Raw genomic sequence first — 20,345 nt, forward strand, 5'->3', positions numbered from 1 at the left:
TTCGCCCTATCCATGCCCTCATATATGTAGCCCATTGTGGGCTTTTCTCCATCCGCAACTCGCAACAAAACCACCAAGGGCTTAACAAACTGTAAAATTGAAAATATTGTGTAATTTAAAACATGAGCAAATAAGAGAATATGATGAATAAGTTATAAAACAAAAAGTTAAATAAAAATTGTAGAATTTATAAAAAAATTACCTTCACTATCTCATCACAAGGGCTCCAAAAGCCTCACTCATCAAAAATGCAGTCTGCCATATCTTTTCCTACTGGGGTGGCAGCATAGGATGAGGAAGACCACTCCTCACCAACAATCATACGTCTCAAGGCCATCTTACAACGAAGCATGGACTGCAATGTGATGAAGTTTGTGGCAAATCTTGTGATTCCTGGACAAGCTAACTCCTTATGCTCTGTGTATTGTCTCATAAGAGCCAACACCCATGAATGATTATATACAAATTTGCACACATTTCTTGCCTTTTCTACACATGTCTTGACCCATGGAAGTTTTCCAATATCCTCTAACATGAGGTCAATGCAATGGGCGGCACATGGAGTCCAAACTATAGATGGGTGCCTCTCTATCAATAGTCTGCCTGCAACAACATAATTTGTTGCATTGTAATTAATGAGGTTACAAAATAGAAATTAATTTGCAAACAAAATTAGTTTGTAATCAAAAGTTTACCTGCAGCAACATAATTTGGTGCATTGTCAGTCACCACCTGTACCACGTTCTCTTCACCCACCTCATTAATCACCTCCTCTATCTGCTCACATAGGTAGGTGGCATTCTTGCAATGGGCGGAGGCATCAATAGACTTGATGAAAACGGTGCCCCCTGAAATAAAAAAATAAAGCAAGATCAATGATCATTCAATAAATCATTAAATGAAAAATAAAAAATTAATGCCTAAATGAAACTAAAATTAATCAATCACCTGCGGAAGAAACAAGAAAATTAAGGAGAGTTCTATTTCTTCTGTCTGTCCAACCATCAGTCATGATGGTGCAACCTTTAGTGCTCCATATTTGGCGTTGATCACCCAATTCTTTCTTCACATCATTCACCAATTCAGTCAAAATGGGTCCGCTCAAATCAAACTCAGAAGGGGCTTTGAACCCCGCCCCACAAATGGTAAGGGCATCAACCATTTCTTGCCAATAAGGTGACCTGTCACAAATAATTTTAATGAGATAAGTATGTACCATGTATAATGAACTATATACAACAAAAATTAATACGAACAATCAAATTATAAAAATTAAAACAATCAAACATAAAACATTTACCTGGCTGTGAAGAATGGAATACTGCCATAGATCCAAAATCTGCCAACTGCCATTTTAGCAGCATCATGGACCTCCTTGTTCCAACCCATGCTCTCAAGTGACTGTTGGGACCCAGGAGTAGTGCGAGGTGCAAAAAAGGTATCCAACCTAGATTTACGAATCCTAGGTCCAATGCTAACATTCCCACTACCACTGCCAGTGCTAGGAACATGAGAAGGGGCAGAGGCACTGGCACTAGCACTGGCACTTATAGAAGCAGAACCGGAAGCATGAGTAGTAGCAAAATGAGTGGGACGATATGAAGGTAAGGAAGAAGGCCCTCCAACACAACCTAATTGTGTCCCTGTTCCTAAAGGTGCATGTCTCCCAATGACTGTGAGATCCTCTTTTTCTTTCCTTTTCCTTTCAATTTCTTCAACCATTACATAGCAATCACGTACGGCCTCAGTGACTGCTTTTGTGCATGGGTCGGCATCATGCCCACGCACACCAGCAATATGGTATTTCAATCTATATATGCCTCCATGGAATATTGTTTTGCAAAATATACACTTTGTTTGCCCTTTTCTTTGCCCTGGAAAATCCTCATGATATTTCCAAGCAGGGTCCTTTCTAATGGGAGGTCTAGAAGAGGACATTGTATGATTGTTTTGTGAAACTTGAGGCAAATAAGAATGTGAAGGTTGCTGCAATAAAACATTACAAATGCAAAAATAAATTAAGAGATTCATTCTATGTTGTGCATTCATAATTTCATTCTCATTGAACATTTTTTTCAAAAAAGCTAAAGTAGGGTAACTAGGGTTTGCAATTTTATTTTTTTTAAATTGTAGGGTTTGTCAAACCCTACTTTAAAAAAAATAAAATTACAAACTCTGGGCCTACATAGTAACATAGAAAAGATTTTGGAATAAAATGTAAAACTTTCAAAAAAAAAAGAATAGAAAAATGAATTTTTGCATATAAGAAACAAAAAAATCTCAAAAAAACAATGTTACCAACTTACCTCTTAGAACTCTTGAAGAAAATTGAAGAAATTGAAGAAATCTTCCTTGCTGGTTTTTCTTCAATGCACCCTTGTTATTCTTTTTATCTCACTTTACTCCTCCTATTTTTGCAAATGAATGAAATGAAAGTCACTTTTAGGTATAAAACAAAAATAACACAAAAAAAAAGAGTCAAAAAAACCATTTAAAATTGTTTTTTTTTTAACTTATCTTTCACATCGCCGCCGGCCGAGTCCCAGGCACGGGACTCGGCCAAACTCGCCAAACTCGCCAAACTCGGCGAGTCTGGCGAGTCTGGCGCCTGGACTCGGCCGAGTCCGAGTCCGAGTCCGAGTCCCCAGGACTCGGCGAGGGTGACTCGCACTCGGACTCGCCGAGTCCAGGCGAGTTTAGGCGATTTTCGTTTCTCTGAGAGAATTCCAGTTGATGGTGCAAACAGGTATATTTAGTTCCATATTTCTTAATATTTTGATTTAGTATTATTACAAGTAATTGCATGAGTTTAAGGTGCCCAGTCGGAGATATTGATGTGTGAAGAAGTGCAGATTTAGAACAGTCATTGGTTATGTTCAGAAATTTTTGTAAGGTGCAAATATCAGGCCAGATTACTTTCAGTTCTGCCCTAGTTTTGTAAGAGGTCAGAATTGCTCCAGTTAAATGACAGGAATTCTATTTGGTTTGCAAGCTAGAGTGAAATCTGAGTTTAACAGAAATGCCCTTTGTATGAATGATACAATTTTTGAAGCACTTTGGCTGATGACAGACCTGCAGATTTAGAGACATCTGTACTTAGATTTATGTTCAAAGCCATTCTCAGACTTCTGTATTGTATGACAGCCTTTCATGACAATAAACAAGGTCAGATTTGGATTGTTTAAATAACTTTTGTTTTCAGAATAATAGTTGCAGATTTCATTATCAGAATGTTACCTTGTCTTTCATTAGTGAATGTATGTCATTTATACCAAAATTGCAAAAAAAAACCTCCTAACCTAAGGAGGCATGCAAAGTGTTCGACAAAATGTGTATGAGGAAGAGTGCATAATCTTTTGGTGATAGTTTAAGGGTTTTTACAATTGGTAAGATGGTTGGTTATTGCAGCATGCTATGGAGGATTTGTTTACTGTTGTTTGACCTGTAAGTTGATCTTTGACATCAGCATATTGAGCTTGATATTGGCAAGTGATGAATTTCTACTGTAGCTGACTGACTGATTCAACAAGTACTCTATGACCATAACTAAATGACACTGTTGTTGGAGGGCATGCCTCTGATCCCCTGGGACATGGTTAGAGACGTCATTGTTTGCAGGGGACACTCTGCCACTGTCTCCGAAGTCTCCTGTCGAAAATGAAATGTTTCCCACTCACATGAAACAGAAAACCTAAGTTAAAACACAATAAAGGTAAAGAAAGTCAATTCCAGAAGACAACAACACGCAGGAAAAGTGCCCTCGAGCCAACATCAAACTCGCAGGAGTCAATGCAACGACATGTATTTGTTATTTGATGTTTTTGATATTTAGATTTTTTCCTTTTGCATGTGGATTTGTTTCCACTGCAATAAATCCACAATCTTCATTCCTATGCCACATCCAATACACACGTGTTGCATTCATTATTATTGATTCACCGTACTTGAAGTTTGCTTCTCCAAACAAAGGTAGCCCAAACTGGTTTGGCTCAAACCTGTGGTAACTAAAAAAAAAACTTATACCAAGATGCATGAAGTAGCACTATAAGCCATGGTTTTCTTTCTCTATTCACTTTTCCAAGGTCCGCCTTATAGTACATGCACAATAATTCTTGTTATTTCAATGAATTACATTACAAGTTACAATCTATTTTTATGGCACTTTTAAGTATGTACTAAAGAAGCATGAGTATGAGCGTTCACAATGGGGTTAGCATACCTGCAGCCGTATGTATTTCTGAACTTGGGCCAAAGGCTCCATAGGAATGAAATTGGGCTGAAACAAATCAATGCCATTTGCAAGTTCACTTGATTGGTTTATTTATGGTATTTCCCAATTCACATTTTCTGGGATATGCTGCTAATATTTTTTTTTGTTCATGTAGAATTTCAAGTGGGGGAAAACAAGGCTTGTATCCATTGTGGTAGTGTTGTGATTGTGTTTTGGAGCCAAAGGGTATAGGTGGAACAGCCACAATCACATGTAAGCTTTGTCCGATGTCATGGCAAGGTACTTACATGAGGGTGAGTGCTCATTTCCTTTGCATACCTAGAAAAGGTGTTGATACTTGTCCAAATGAGGTACAACAATATGATGCTATGAGGGGTCAAGAAAGGATTGATGGGGAGGTTTCTAAATTGAGCTCTCATGCTTCAACAATAGGGCCAACTGCTACAGCTCAAAAATCACAATAGAGAGTCCAAGGTAGATGTATCTTCTAGAGATGTGCTAACAAAATATTCTCACAAGAGACCACACATTGGCTGCTCAAACCATACATATTCTCATCTTTAGTTGATTGTTTCTTATGTCAACTGAAAATAGCATCTTACTTTGCAAACTAAAAAATGAATAATAAAACTTGAATTGTAATTTGAAATATAAATAAAACTGATAAATCTAATTTCCATTTGTACAAACGAAAGTATATTATTACTTAACCACTTGTACTAAAAAAGAAAAATCAATACTTTTCATAAATATCAGATATAAAATTCAAAAATAAATTCGAAAATCTTTAATATACGAGGATAATTACAATATTAAAAAGGATTTCAGTTTTACAATTTGGTATGTTTCCAATATGAGAAAAAATCTAGGTCTTTTAAAATCATTAAGAAGGTAAAAAGTAAACACGTTGTACTTATAAATCCTCATTTTCATCTTTGATTGATTGTTTCATTATTTTTCTCAGACGTTTTATAGCTGTTGCCAAAGTCTCCGTGTTTGATAACCAAACGTTAAATATTGGCAGTTTCTTTTTTTGTCTAAAAATAGGTAAATCTCCAATCTTTTTTTCATGCACTTTTTTTTCTAGCTTGTACCATGTCTTCTAACATATCTGGTACAAAAATAAACAAATTATTTTATAAAGAGGACATTTTATTTATAAATTTCCAGATTCAAAATTTTATTGAAAAAGATTGAAAGACCATTCTAAATTCGTAATTTGTTGAATCAAGTCTTATAGATCTTTCATAAATATATCGAGTATTATAGTTTTTCATTTAATCTATATGTGTGTCAAGAATGTTAATTGTTTTTGTAGCAATTAACATTTGTGTCATAATTAGGGATAGGGTTATTGTTAGTGTAAGAGTTACAATTAGTGTTAGAGTTAGGTGCAGGGCTAAGGTTAGAAGTTAGAATTAGAAGTAGGGTTAGCGTTAGGTTTACTATTTAATATTTTTATTGATAATTAATTTAACATTAGTTAATTTATCTTTAATATGTTCTGCTGTCATTTTATGACACCCTTGGTCCATCAATGAGAACTGATCAAAGATATGTTCGATGGACCAGCGCTGCCCCAATTGATCAAGGAGAAAAGCAGAGGAATCGTGAAGTGTGAAGTGTTGTCTATTAGAAGGAAGTTCCTTAGTCTTCTTCTCCAAAACTCCGGAACCCCGAGGTTCTGAGGTTCTTTCTCTTTGCCTTCTCTCGCTTTTCCTTCTCGGGAACTCCGGAACCCCGAGGTTCCGAAGTTCCTTCCCTTTGCTGCCTCTCCTTTCTTTTCCTGGAACTCCGGAACCCCGAGGTTCTGAGGTTCCTCTCCTTCTCTCCTTTTCTTTCCTTGTCCCCCGGAACTCCGAAACCTCGAAGTTCCTTTCTTTTTCCTTCCTCGGAACTCCGGAACCTCGAGGTTTCGAAGTTCCCCCCTAGCCTTTTTTTTTCTTCCCTTCTCTGGAACTCTGGAACCCCGAGGTTCCAAAGTTCTCTTCCTTGCTTCCCCTTCTTCTCTCCGGAACTCCGAAACCCCGAGGTTCCAAAGTTCCTTCCCTCCTTGCCTTTTCTCTCTAGTTCTCCTGGAACTCCGAAACCCTGAGATTCCGAAGTTCCTTTCCTTCTCTTCCTCTCTCTATCCCGGAACTCCGGAACCCCGAGGTTCCGAAGTTCTTTCCTTAACCTTCTTCTAGTTCTCCGGAACTCTGGAACCCCGAGGTTCCGAAGTTTACTGCTGCTCTCCCTTCTCCTATCCCGGAACCCCGAGGTTCCGAAGTTCTTCCCTTGTCTTCCTCACTTCAGGAGCCCGAGGTTCTGTTGGTGTCTGTTTTATCATCTACCAAACATTAGAATAGGATACCCGAAGGTATTCTATCCTCTCCTAAAAAATCACTACCGATTCCAAGGTCTTTATGTGCGAACAAGTGACTTTAGTGGAATAGCTTCTTGGGTAGTGTATGCTGAAAATCTCAAGGGGGACTTACGTTAACAAGTACCTTTTGAACTGCTGGACTTAAATAGATTTAGCAATTTTAGGTTCTTTCTTTTTTTGGATTTTTCGAGATTTAGACTTTCAAAAAGGAGAAAAGAGATAGGGTTTGAGAAGGCTAATCTAATCCTACGAACTTTGGAGACGGTATCAATTGGGTGCTCTTGGGAAACCAAACTTTGCTTCGCCACACTAGGGACAACTACACAAAGCCGGTGCAATCTTCAATGGATTGTGCTTATGATCGAGATATTAGGATGCACAGAGGATAGGCTCAGACTAACTTTGCACAGTGAAATGGAAATCATCCATTCACCAAAAGTATGAGCGGAGATACACCATCAATTAACACTTATCAAATCCTTCATTCAACTCTAATAACATGAAAGGAAATCTAAATTAATTTTAACTAAGTGTTGAGGAAATTGAAACCATGCTAATCATTCAAACAATAGGGATTACAAAGCCTTAAGAGAAAGCACACATGCAATATATTATTCGAAAATGACCTTCATGCAACAATATGTCAAAAACCTCACACTCTCCAAATGAGAGGAGGTAGCCTTATATAGTTTTCAAAAATAAATGAACGACCGAGATCAAACAATGATCAAGGGCTCAGATTGAAAGCTACAAACCCTAATTAGGGTTTCCCAAAATTCTACTAGTTTGAAAGAATGAGAAAGTGACATGTGGCACAACTGCTATTCTCATTGAGGTGAGCGTCCAGTTTCCTCTTTCGCAGATTCGATGTACCTAGACACGATAAGCCTAACCTCCTCCATAGTGACATTTGGCAAGCTACTAATCTGGAAGTCGATGATGTCCACATCATCGGTACATGTGGCGAGGATGCTTTCCCACTCAACTGCTTGAGCAAGAAAGTTCTCATCGATGAAGAGAAAATTTGCAATCCTCGAAAGATCGCCCTTGTCAATCATCCCTGAGTCCTTGAAGAAGCTTGACTGAATCCTGGCTCTCAGGTTCTTTGCCTGCAAATGCTTCTCCCTTATACTCTCCTTCTTCTAGATCTCAGACGCTACATGAAACACCTTACTCAAAATCTCCCTGACACTCTCCTCTGTTTCAAAGCACTCAGTCTCGGATTTCTTCAAAACTTCAATCCAGGTGACCAAAGCATAATACTAGGTGTTGAAGTCATACCTATCCCAGCCTGTATGACACCTGCATCCACCAAACTTCTCTTTGACAAGCCTCGGATAACCTTCATATGTGGAAGTATTTCATCCTGAATTTCCTCCACGTCTTCCCAATTTGCAGCTAGGTCTTGGATACGGCTGACCAACGAAGAGGTAGACTCATGTGCTGACACTAAATTTTCCACAAGTATATCAGCCCGTGCTGAAGCATCTGAAATCCACCCCTTGGCCTGCGTGAATGTGCCCTTCATATCCTCGTAATCCTTCATTGACTCCTGTTGGAGAGGCTGTGGAGGGGTGACCGGTATCTCATGGTTGAGTGGCCTGGTAAGATGGAGAACATACTTCCTCCATTGTTGATTTTCTTCCTCAACCTTCTTTCTCTTCTCTCTCTTGAGCTAAACTCGCCTTGAGGGCATTACAAGAGTCGTCAAAGTACTGGACCTCTTGGTCTTGGGTAGGCTTACCCAACTCTATAGTGGTGATCTTATAGTCCTCTGGGGCAATATTGTCCTGAGTTTTCCCTTCCTTCAGCACAGCTATTTGAACTATCCTGAATCTTGCACTATCCCTTTGAATCAAAGAGAACTTTCTGGCTGGCTTGACTATAACTGGCTCATTCACCTTCTCCAGAAACGTTGTTATGACCTCTTCAAAATGGGCTTCCTTAGGAGGGACCTTAGCCCTTATCCTTTCCCTCAACCAATCAAGGATAGTTGACTGCTCCACAGTGTTTTGATCAAATCCATCATCTGCCCTTCCTGGTTCAGTAACTATACCATACAAGAAGACTAATGGAGATCCAAGCATTTCAACTTCTATAGCTGCATTTAAAATTTGCTCTCTGTCCGGACTTTGGACAACTGCTTTCATTATTTCCTCAATCGAAGGGGAAGACACTGTCACTCCCTTATTAACCATACATATGTCCATCTCCTGCTCCTCAATTGCATTCTGATCAGGCACGACAGATGCGGCACTCAGGATGGAATGACCTTCGCTGGACTCCCATCTCTCCCCTACAACCTTCTTTCCTATGGCCTTTCCAGAGCTTCCAACCAACTCCTTCCTCTTTCGGGACCCAACACTCTCTGGATTTTGAGCATTGCCTGTAGAGATACAAGGGTTGGAGGGTAGAGAGTCATCTACTCCCATCAAGTCGTATGTCAGGGCCACACCTTTAGACTTCAATGGTTTCGTCCTTTCAGAGGTCTACCATTTAGAATATTTGACCACCGACCTCATGAGGTTTGCTAAATCTGATTTCTCTCCTTTTGACCAATCTATCAAGGCTAGTGGTTCATTTTTCATCTTTTCAAAGCTTGGCTGCTGAAGCTCAAGGCTATCTTCTACTTGGTCAGCAACTCTAAACACCTTCGTTGCTCTTACCACGCTCAAGGGAATCCTTGACCAAAATCTCTTCCTGATCTCGAAACTATCGGTTGCGTTAGCCCAATAATCTTCTAAATCAGCTCTGTGCTCAAATGTCATCCCTTCGACCCTTTTTATTTTGTGGACGGATCAAAATTCTTCCTCGCCTTGTACTGATAAAAAGGGTACCAAGTCAGCTCCTTCTCAGCAGTGGCGGTAGCTTGTGACGACGGACATGTTTTCAGTCCATTCCCAATCATGAGAGAGGAGGTTCTTGCCTTCTTTTGCTTATCTCTTTGAATTGCCATATACCCCTCCAATTGCCTCACAACTTCAAGTAACACAACTCGGTTGGTAGGGTAAGCTGGAGGCTTATAGGGAGATCTGGTGAACCCCTGAATTCTAAGGTAAGTGAACTTCAGGTATTGGATATACCAATATCCAAATCTACTGATGAAGTCCATAGACTCTTGAGAGAGTCTTTGATGTAGTCCTCCTTGCAACGTCCGTGTGATGTGCATCAGAAATGTGTCATTCACCCTTTTAAAATGGAACTTTTCTTCCATGTGAAGTTAGGGATAACAGTCATAGATTGGAAATTGATTTTCTTTGTTTCCCATTTCCCCTCTGCAGGTGAGACCTCTGTATCCGTAGGTTCTAGCTAGGGAATAAAACAGGTATGAACTCATGAAGAAGTTCCTATTTGCTTCTAGGTTCTTCAGCTAGCTATCCAAGTTATCACTTATCATTCGAGCCCAGTCTATCATCTTCACTCCGTTCATTATTTTATTTATACATCCAGGGTTCGAATGGAGCACCTTGAGGATTCCCCATTATCCTGTTCAGCAGGACGATCATATCTTCGATAGCTTCCTTGAAGTATGCTCTCACCAAGCTCTTCCTTTGAAGTTTGGAGGTGCATTTCCTTGGCTTATCCAGCCAGGAATGATTGACGATGGCGTCATACTCCTCCGAGTGGTCCTGATACATGCGATCAGCTTCATCTTTGGTCACATACACGACATTGTGATACTCCGGAATTCTGAAGGCTTCCCTGATGGCCTCATCGTTGATGTTCGCCAATATTCTCCCATCGAGTGCAACAATATCCCTATTGGCGGGGTTGTAATGCCTAGCACATTCAGCTACTAATTCGGTGCATTGCATGGTGGGAGGAAAACCAACAACATGCACAATGCCACTCTTCATCATCTTTCGTGCGATTGTGGTAGGCACGAGGTTGTCCAAACCAAACATCCGTTTCTTGAACTCCCTCAGATTGATGTGCCCGAGGTTAGTGTCACTAACGTTCTTCCATTTCGAAGCCATCCTTGACTCGGGAGGAGCATCTTTGTCCACTTGAAATTTCATCGTGCTTAAAATCTGCAAGTAAAAATGAAACTTAAGTTAGCAATTGGTTCGCAAATTGAAGAAAATAGAGGCTGCGAATGGCTAAGTGTTTGGAGACTTTATCTTATTTTCATACTTAGCCAAAAAAAAAAGGATTTTCACATGTAGACTCTTCAATCCTAGGGATAATTGTGATTGCAGTCCAACACCAAGCGTTATAGCTTCAAAACTTTTCTTTACTAGCCAATAAAATGATTTTCCTTCACTAAGAATTCGATTAGATCCACTAAAATCACTTTCAATGACTCTGAAAAAACTCAGAAAATGCAACAAATCTGCATTGTAAATTCAACTTTACCTTCGAATAGATTGAAATAAGGCTAGAAGTTTCTCAGAAAACTCAGAAAGAATGAACAATTCTCCCTTATACCAGCTGGCTCTACTCCAAAATCTGTGAATTCTTTGTCAAGAAGCTTGCCCAATTGCAAGCAATATCAATATTTTCTCCAAATGAACTCCAATCTGCAAATACTTCTTAATGTTTTCCTTAGCTTGCTAAGGAATTTCGAACTTCTTGGTGTAAGAATGAAGTTACAAAAGATGCATTTGTAGTGAAGTTGATTTCCTAATTAGAAACACGCAAAAAATCATCCAACTCATGTTTCTAAATCCAACTTAAATCTTGGGAAAGTTTCTCATCCAATTCTGAGTTGTGTTGTCATCTTCTTTAGTTTGAAAATCTTCTACTTGTGCAAGTTTCTAAATTGTTTTTGGTTCATAAATTTGAACTAGGCTTATAAATTAGTATCTTCCAAAAAGTTTCTAATTTGGAACTTAGTTTGAAAATCATCTTGATCTGCAAATATCTTCTTTCTAATTTCAATTTCAAATTTCCATTTTGATTTTCCAGCTTGTTGATCTTTGAAAATCTCAGTTTCCAACTTTCTAAATTGATTATAAGTTCGATTTTTGGGAAGATTTGATGACATCACTTGGCTTCTTGTTGACTTTATTTGACTTCCAAGAGTAGGGCAGAGTTTTAAGTGTTCAACTTCATAGTTGGGAGGACTTTGGAAGGACTCCAACATGTTTGTTTGCCTTCAATTTCATGCTTGGGCGGACCTTTAGAGCTCCTCTTCATGGTTGGCCTTTCTCCTTATCACCATGCATGGCGGACTTTTAGAACTTTACCATCTTCTCTATCAAGTTTGGGCGGACTCTCATTACCTTCTCAAGGCATAGGTCGGAGTTTTGAAGCTATGCAAGGCGGACTTTTCACTACCTTCTCAAGGTATGGCGGACTTTGGATGCGTCTCCAAGGGCGGACTTTGGATGCGTCTCCAAGGGCGGACTTTGGAGAGTCCACAAGACATGGCAGAGTTTTGAACATATCACCAAGGGCGGACTTTTGGTGCATCTCCTAGGGTGGAGTTTGATGTTACCTCAAGCAAGACATAGGGCGGAGTTTTATGCTTCCTCTTCATAGCCTCTCCAACATACATGGCAGACTTTTGATGCGCCTCAACACATGGCGGAGTTTGGAAGGCATTCTCCTTGGGCGGACTTTTGATACATCTCTTACCTTGGTCATGGTTGGGCGGACTTTTGACTACCTTTACATGGCGGACTTTAGGCATTTTCCTTGATAGGGCGGAGTTTTGTGCTTACTTTTCAAGGCGGAATTTGGAGGGACAACCTTTAAGGTGGAGTTTAGGAAGGTCTCCAACATGGTGGACTTTGAAGGCTTCTCAAGACATGGTGGACTTTAGAGTGACCTCAACCAAGGTGGACTTTCATACTCCCTCTTCAAGGTGGACTTTTGATGGTCCCTCTTCATGTTCTCTTTACCAAGGCAGACTTTAGGAAGGTCTCCTTGAGCGGACCTCAGACACCTCTCCAACATGGCGGACTTTTGATGCCCCTTCCTTAAGCATGGCGAAGTTTTGGAAGGACACCAAGGGCGGACTTTCTTCCCTTCCTTTGCATGGCGGAGTTTTGAGTGTTGGCCATCAACATAGGGTGGAGTTTTGTGCTCCCTCTTCATGGCCTCTTCAACATGGCAGACTCTCTATCACTTGCTATAACACTCAACATCACTGATTAGGTAGACTTAAAAAATTTTGGAAAATTCAAAATTTCACAATTTAACCAAATTTAACCAGATTAACTTGAAATTTGAAATCCATACTCAAGCAAACCATCTGAAGCATCATGACCCCTAAAATGTAGGAAATTGGCTTTTTAGGTCAAAACTTGGAAATTTTGGATCACGGTCGAAGTAGGTCAGTGGTATCAGTGCAAACCCTAGGTCCTCATTCCGAAAAAGCAAAAAGCAGACATCCCTAAAAAATAGGGAAAACTTTCTAAAAATAGCCATACCGGGGATTGGGCTAAAAATGCCAAAAACGAAACTTCCTAAAAAATAGGAAAAAGCAAAAAAGCAAACTTTCTAGAAATAGAAAGTTGTTCAAATTCGTCCAAATCAATTGCGATCTTCGTCCCTTGGCCTTTCTAGGCACTTTGACGGTATCCGCTAGGCACTTTGACGGTATCCGGACTCTAGAATCACTTGGTTTGCAAAAACTAACTTTCAATCTCTAGGACTCGAATTGTTCAAAATTGAGTAGGGCTTGACAAAACTAAAGCGGAAGGCCACGAGACCTTAACAAAAAAACCCTAGAAAGCAGGAAAAGAGAGAGTCCCCATTTGCACTGGGGCGATGTGTGAAAAAGGTCACAACAGGTTTCAAAGTCCCCAGACTTCCTTCCGACTAGCGACACTTCCGGATGGTGTGATCAAAACTCAAGGCTTTAAATGCTCCGACAGTTTTGGTGACTTGTACACTTTCTTTTGTGGAGCCACAAGGGTGCATTTAATGTTTTTGGTAGAGTTTCCATCAAGGGAGGTACGGGGCCATGCTTGGTGACTTGTGTCATGACTGCATACTCTGACTTTGGAATGTCAGTCAATCCACCTTCTCAGGATTGCCTTTTGTGGTATGGCTAGGTTGCTTGCATGTACAAGTCAAGTGCATGCACTTCCCTGCACTTCCAGACTGACATGCAGGGGTCATGATCACCCTTGTAACCATTTTCTATATAAAGGCTGTTAAGCCTCATTGTAAAGGGTTCTCTCCCTGTTGGCTTGAGCTATTCTATGCTCTCTCACTTCTCTTGTATTATTCTGTATTTTGCAACTGTAAGTTTGGCCTTTGGCTTTTGAATGAATTGAAACTACCATTCTTGTTTTACTTTAACTTATGCATGCTGTGTATGTGTTCTTACCTCCATTATAAGTGTATGTTTGTGGTTTTCTTTCGCATGTATGCTGTGTTAACTTGTTTTCTGAGTGTGACTTGTGAGAATCCTTCTCCCTTCTTGACACTTAGCAAATTCTAACCTCCACACATGCGTTTGGGTCACTCATGCAATTGAAGTTTGTGCATCTCTTGGGCATTTCAGTAGATTCCTTGTGCCTTTTCTGGTGGGGAGAGGAACAATGTCTTCTTGGTGCATCACCTCCTTCTATTTCAAGCATTCTCTCTTCCCTTTACCTCTCCAAGTTGTTAGGATAGGCTTAGGAGTGAGTTTTGAAGTGTTGAGTTGGTTCAACATTTGCACCTAGATTAAGAAGGAAGCTGGCCTTCTCCGGAGATTCAACCCCCTTGCGCAAGGTCCCACACTTCAAGGTCGTTTCCATGTTTCACAAGGTTGCTGAGTTGATAGCTCAACAAGGGTGCAAGGTTTTGTGATAACATGTTCCATGGAGACGCATCCCCTGCCCTTTTTCCCTCGTACTCGTACCGAGGATGAGAATTTGCCGTTTCCTAAGCGTCCCCTTTTTGGCAAAAACACAAGGGATGTTTCGGGGACGGCCAGTTGTCTCCGGGACAGCCAGGGGACGCCTCCCCTGATTGTCCCTGGGACAGCTGGCCATCCCCTATGGCCTAGAATTTTTATGTCCAAAATAAATAAATAAACACATTTTTAATTTACAATAGAGGTTTGGCTGCCCCCACCAAGACCCCAAATAAACATTAAAATATAACAAACCCTAATCTAATGCATAAAACAAACAAAAGGAAGAAAAAACACTCATTTTGACATTTGTAAAATAGGAAAAGAGCAGCAAGAAGAGAAGAAGCAGCTGGTTAAGGAGTGAATAGCAAGTGAAAGAAGAATTGCTCTAGTTCCTTTGCTGCAGAGAGGAATTGGTCGACATATAGCTTCATCCAATTAGTCAAGAGGAACCACCTTACCTCTAGATGATCAGAGAAGTTAGTGGCTGTTCATAGTGCATTGTGGCTACAGGATCGCCAAACTTCTGAGTATCATTAGACTCCAGCCAATCTTGAAGATGCTATGCAAGTTGAGGAGGACAAGACACCTCCAAGATTGCTTGGGGTTCCATTGGTTGAGGAGGCAGCCCCTCATATTCATAGTGACTTAGATGGAGACTCTAGCTCTCATCTTGATTTAGAATCTTAGTCGTAGACCTACCATGTGCTGATTATGGACAGCCATATATTTTCTTAGTTTATCTTGAGTCTTGACATTATGATGGACAACTGATTATGGACTTCTATGTTTTAACTTTTATATTTACAGTTTATGTCATCTCATAGTTATGGATGTTTATGACATATGTTTGTTGGCAATGATTGATAAAAGCATTTGAATTTTAGTAAAATGTTAGTCAATTCTCTTGTGAAATCTCAATTCAAGTCTAATGCAATGTATTAATGTCTATGATGAATGCTTTGCCATTGTCATGATATGCATATTTGAAATTTCTCTATATTTGTAAAAACTCCCCTATTTTTTTAATAGCCGTCCCCCGCCGTCCCCCAAAAATGACCCAAAAGTACCCCTGTACCGGAATCACGTCCCAGCGTCCCTTGCCGTCCTCATCCCCGAAACTCCGTGGAACATAGATAATTTGCACTATTCCACGAGGACACACCCCCCAAAAAAACTTGGTGTCCTCGATATGGGGATGTTTTCGAGACTTGGGGACTTGGGGGAAACATCCCTCGATAGAACCACCATGTTTGCCACCTTTGTTGAGGACGGTGCTTGGTCACTTGCTATATGACACGTGCCATTACATACTGATTGCAACCTTTAACTTTGTGAAAACTAGTTTGCCTTTCATGGGGCACTCACATAGATGTTATATTGCAGATTTTGCCTTAAAGATTTCATTCACCTCAATTTGTATATCAATGTCGCTCCCCTAGTGATGCTTTGCCTTCAAACACCACTGCCCCCTTGCTGTCCCTAAATTTAGGCCCTTGGTCCCCTTGTACCCAAAAATCATCCCTGCGTCCCCCCGATAGGAAACTTTGTGGAACTATGATAATTTTATACATATAAATATAAATTTAACTTTAATAAAGCTAGCTCTAATAATATAAATCCCTTAATATAATTCACATTTAATCATAAGCCTAATTATAATATAACCCTAAACTAACCATAATTTTTAATTATACCCTAATTGATTCTTGTGCCTTATTCAACTCTAATCCTAACTGTGAATTGGAAATAAGAATTTACCCTAATTGAATTGTAATTAAACACTAATTTTAACTCTAATTTAATTGCAACCATAATGCAATTGTAATGGGTAACCTTGAATCTTAATTCAAATTGAACTCTAATGCTACTAATAAAGCTTGTTGTTAAGGTTACAGTTGGGGTTGAATAGGGTTAGGATCAAGGGTAGTGCTAGGGTCCATTTAGCGTTGGGAATAGTGTTTAGTTATAGTTACCATTCAATTACAGTTTGGGTTAGGATTATATTGTAGTAATGGTTTTTAATAGGGTTAGGGTTAGATTAGGGTTAGGACTTAATTTGCATTGAAGATCATGGTTAGAGTTTGTTGTGCAAATCGCACACCCATCCCCGTCTTGGACAGGGACCCCCAGTTTGTGCCTTTCTGTCCTGCCCTGAAATTTGGCTAAGTCCGGAATTTCTTGACCCTGAAATTTGGCTATGTCTGGAATGTCCTGATCCTAAAATTTGAGGAAACCTCCAAAAACTAGAATTTGCAATATAACTCCTGGAGGTCTGAAACCACTCTCAAACATCCTGAAAGTATATATGGAATATAACTTAAAGTATAAGAAAGAAGAAGATATAAAGGAAATGTCGCTTAGTTATATTCCATGAAATGATCCTCCGGGGAGATCTTGACAAACTTGCCCAAGTGCCCAAGCTCGCACTTCTTGAAGAAAACGTTTAAAAACGCTTGAAATGCCCAATTTCGGACCCTGGGGCTAAAATGTGAAAAAGTTCAAAAGTTGCGAAAATGCCCCAGAGGTCCGAATTTCACTTAAGTTGTCCAATTTCAGACCCTGGGCCAAAAAGTGAAAAAGTTGACAAAACTGGCAGGAGGTCTGAAAAAGTGAAATGTTGCAAAAGTGCCTTCAGGTCTGAATTTCACTTAAAACACCAATTTCGGACCCTAGGGCTGAAATTCGAAGTTTCTTCTAAATTTGCAAAACGCGTTTATAGGTTCGAAATTCTTCTAAAATTGCGAAATATGCCTTATGGTCCGAAATCTGGGTAAATTTGCCAAAAGGCGTTTAACGTCCGAAAATTCCAAAGTTGGCAAAAATCGTGAAAGCCTCGAAAATCGCTTAAGGTTCTTATTTTCGGACCATGGGGCGAAATCGAAAAAAGGTATAAAGGTGCAAAATCTTGCAAAGCTCCTCCAGGTCCGAAATTTACCTTAAGTTGCCAAAAGACCCTCAAGCCCCGAAAATCACTTGAATGTCCATTTTCGGACCCTGGGGCGAAATGTTTAAAAAACGCGATTTTGCAAAATATGTTACAAGGTCCGAAAACCACTTAAGCGTCCTCGTTTTCGGACCCTGGGAGGTAAATGGAAAGTGCGTCGAGTTTAAAAAAAACGCGTTTAGCTTCGAAAACTCCCAGTTTGCCAAAAATGCTTCAAAGGGTCCAAAGTTTTCTTTAATTTGTAGAAGGGTTCAAGGTCCGAAAATTACCCTTCAGCTAGAACAAAAACCCCAAGCGCTCCGAAATTCGCCAGAGGGTTAAAACGCGAAATTCCAAACATGCCCAGTGGTTAGAAGTTTTTGGAAAAGTTGCGAAACATGTTAAAAGGTCCGAATTTGGCCTAAAAATGCAAAATTCCAAACAAGCAAAACGTCCGAAACACTTCCAAATTTGCAAAAGGGCGTGAATGCTCCGAAGATCTTTCAAAATCACAAAATATGCCAAGGCATATGAAGTTCGCCCTTAGGATTGGAAAACGCAGTTTAAAAATTGCAGAATAGCGTCTAAGTTCTCCGAAATTCACCAGAAAAGCATGAGAGTTAGAGTTTTAAAAATTTGCAGAAGTTCTTCAAACCTCCAGAATCGCGCTATAAGAAACCATTCAAACGCTATAAGAAGATTTCAAAACGCCTAAGACTCCAAAGGTAAAATCACGCAGAAGTAAATCGACCAAGGATCAGATTTCACATTCGAAGAGAAAGGAGAAGCATTTTCAAGATACATCTCACAAAGAGCTTCTCAAGCCAGACGTCGTAATTAAATTTAATGTTTGTTAAATTAAATTATTTAATTTTTCAAATTGATTTAATGAAGTGAAATTGGTTGATTGATCGTAGGACGTCATCGAAGAACTAGGAGAAAAACCTCAAACGCAAATCAAGGAAGGATCGCAATCCAAAGCCAGGCGCTGAAGATTGGAAAAGAAAAGATGCAAGAGCGCGAGAACAACCGAGCATTGGGAACCGTGCCGCTGAACAAAGATGAAGTCCACCACCGGGACCGAAGACCAAAGAACTCTCTGAATGCCGCAAGTTTATGCCTTCTCGAGAAAAGACACACAGCTGGATTTAAGTCTAGAAATTCAGTTTTAAAACTGAAACTGCTTTATTGTAAATTGCCTATGGGTCCCATGCAAGATATTTTTGTGGATAACTATTCCCAACCACCAAGAAGACCAGATAAACCTGAATTAAAGCCAAAAGTGGCAGGTAGTTGAAATTGTGGTTGGTTGGATAACTGAGAATTGATTAGGCATGGGTTAAAGCTGCCAGCTTCTGGAAGACAGATCATGACCCTTGGATGCAGTCCATCCTAGCCTTCAATTCATTATTGTAAAATCTATAAAAGGCAGAGGCCTTTCTTTTGTAAAGGGTTAGACAGTTAGATAATTGGAGATTGTTAGATGGTTAGATAGTTAGATTTTAGAGTTAGAATAGGTTAGATCTTGGCAGTAGCATAGAGATGCTACAGAAATTGTTGTAATAGGCAGATGAGATCAATATATAAACATTGATTTGGTGTTTATTGTCTTGTTTTCATCCTGTTTGCATGGTTTCTTTTAGTATTTTAGATAGATCTTTCTGTTTTGGGTGTGCAGGTATTTGATAGATTCGGGCTCATACCACTGAGGATATACTGATTGTGTATCCTTTTGTGTGGTTAACCTGAGCCTTCAATTGTGCTTAGTTCAATTGCAGATGTCCATCTAAGCTGCGCTAGAATTGGGTGCTTATCCATGCGTCTCCAGTCTGAAAATCTTCCAAGTCCCTTTGAAGATTGCACCGTTCCTGCAAGGTTGCGAGCTATTCTGGCCAAGCAGGAATTGGTTATGTTGAATCCGTCTACCCGCATACCCGTGTTGTTAGTTTTAGATCTCCTAACCCTTTCCTTTTGCTCTTTATTGCGTAATTCGAGAATCACAGCAGACTAGCTTGTTGCAAATCGTAAGTCCCCTTGTGTTTCCAGCAAAAACACATCAAGCCACTGAGAGATCCCGCAGTCAAGACCTGACAAAAGAAACCTTGAGGTAGTCTCCTTTGATCAAACTTAGAAAATAGCATTAGGGACTTCCTTATCTCAAGAGAGGATAGGATAATCAGTTGGCTATTCTATTATGCATTGGCCGTATGGAGTTTGCAGCAATGCGACTTCAGACACGTCAATAGAGTTTAAATAGGAATATTGCACAATTATGATATGAGTTCAATTATGGTTATGCTTCAATTAAAGTTAAATTAATTCTAGGTATACGCATAGGGTTCAATTAGAATAAGTTTACAGTTTAATTATGGTTATGCTAATGATGTACTTTTTATTATTATTATTGTTATTTTATATTAGTGGGATGACTAAATTTATTAACAGTTAACTCATATAAACAAAGATAATTATAATATTTAAAAATATTTAAATTTTAATTTTGCATATATTGGTTATATAAATTACTACATTGTACATTACAAAAGAGTTATATTATATGCTATAATACAACCCATATTTAAATTGAAGTCATAGCTGGTTATTTATCAACAACAAAGAGTATAACTGGTTCTTTTGTTGCTTCAATATCATTTATTGTCATTATTCCATTACAATTAATACATTAATCCTTATATTATTAGCATTATATGAATTTACAGTATTACAATAATTTGTGCAAACTGAATTTGATTGCATTATGTATTCTTGGAATATATATATATATATAAAATTTGCCTTTTCAACTTACCTTATATTAATTGTCAATAATTTGATTAAGAATATCAACCTTAATTTATATCCATTGATGCACATATAGTATTTTAATATATATAATATACTGCTGATATATCATTAGCCCATAACAATTAATATATTATTCCTTATATTATTAGCATTATATGAATTTACAGTATTACAATAATTTGTGCAAACTGAATGTGATTGCATTATGTATTCTTGGATTTAT

The 20,345-nt window shown here is 39.2% G+C and overlaps 2 protein-coding genes across 8 annotated transcripts in view; one reads left to right on the forward strand and one right to left on the reverse strand.

Moving 5' to 3' along the window:
• LOC131031391 (uncharacterized) overlaps positions 1 to 20,345 on the forward strand; it is a 140,401-nt gene that overhangs the window by 84,582 nt on the left and 35,474 nt on the right. The gene's annotated exons all lie outside the window — the stretch shown is intronic.
• On the reverse strand, positions 618 to 2,547 carry LOC131858090 (uncharacterized). Its single transcript, XM_059211055.1, has 4 exons — positions 2,307 to 2,547; positions 1,301 to 1,986; positions 949 to 1,181; positions 618 to 848 (listed from the first exon to the last, which is right to left on the reverse strand). Exons 2-4 carry the CDS (start codon positions 1,936 to 1,938, stop codon positions 673 to 675), a joined length of 1,047 nt encoding a protein of 348 aa, XP_059067038.1. The 5' UTR covers positions 1,939 to 1,986; positions 2,307 to 2,547; the 3' UTR covers positions 618 to 672.

The sequence above is a fragment of the Cryptomeria japonica genome, chromosome 9 (genome assembly GCF_030272615.1).
Source record: "Cryptomeria japonica chromosome 9, Sugi_1.0, whole genome shotgun sequence".
Classification (NCBI taxonomy): domain Eukaryota; kingdom Viridiplantae; phylum Streptophyta; class Pinopsida; order Cupressales; family Cupressaceae; genus Cryptomeria; species Cryptomeria japonica.

Coding starts and splice junctions, on each gene's coding strand:
- LOC131858090 (XM_059211055.1), bottom strand. CDS start 1,938: ATGTCCTCTTCTAGACCTCCCATTAGAAAGGACCCTGCTTGGAAATAT. Junction 1,182..1,300: donor ATTCCATTCTTCACAGCCAG/GTAAATGTTTTA, acceptor TATTTGTGACAG/GTCACCTTATTGGCAAGAAA. Junction 849..948: donor TTTTCTTGTTTCTTCCGCAG/GTGATTGATTAA, acceptor TTTTTATTTCAG/GGGGCACCGTTTTCATCAAG.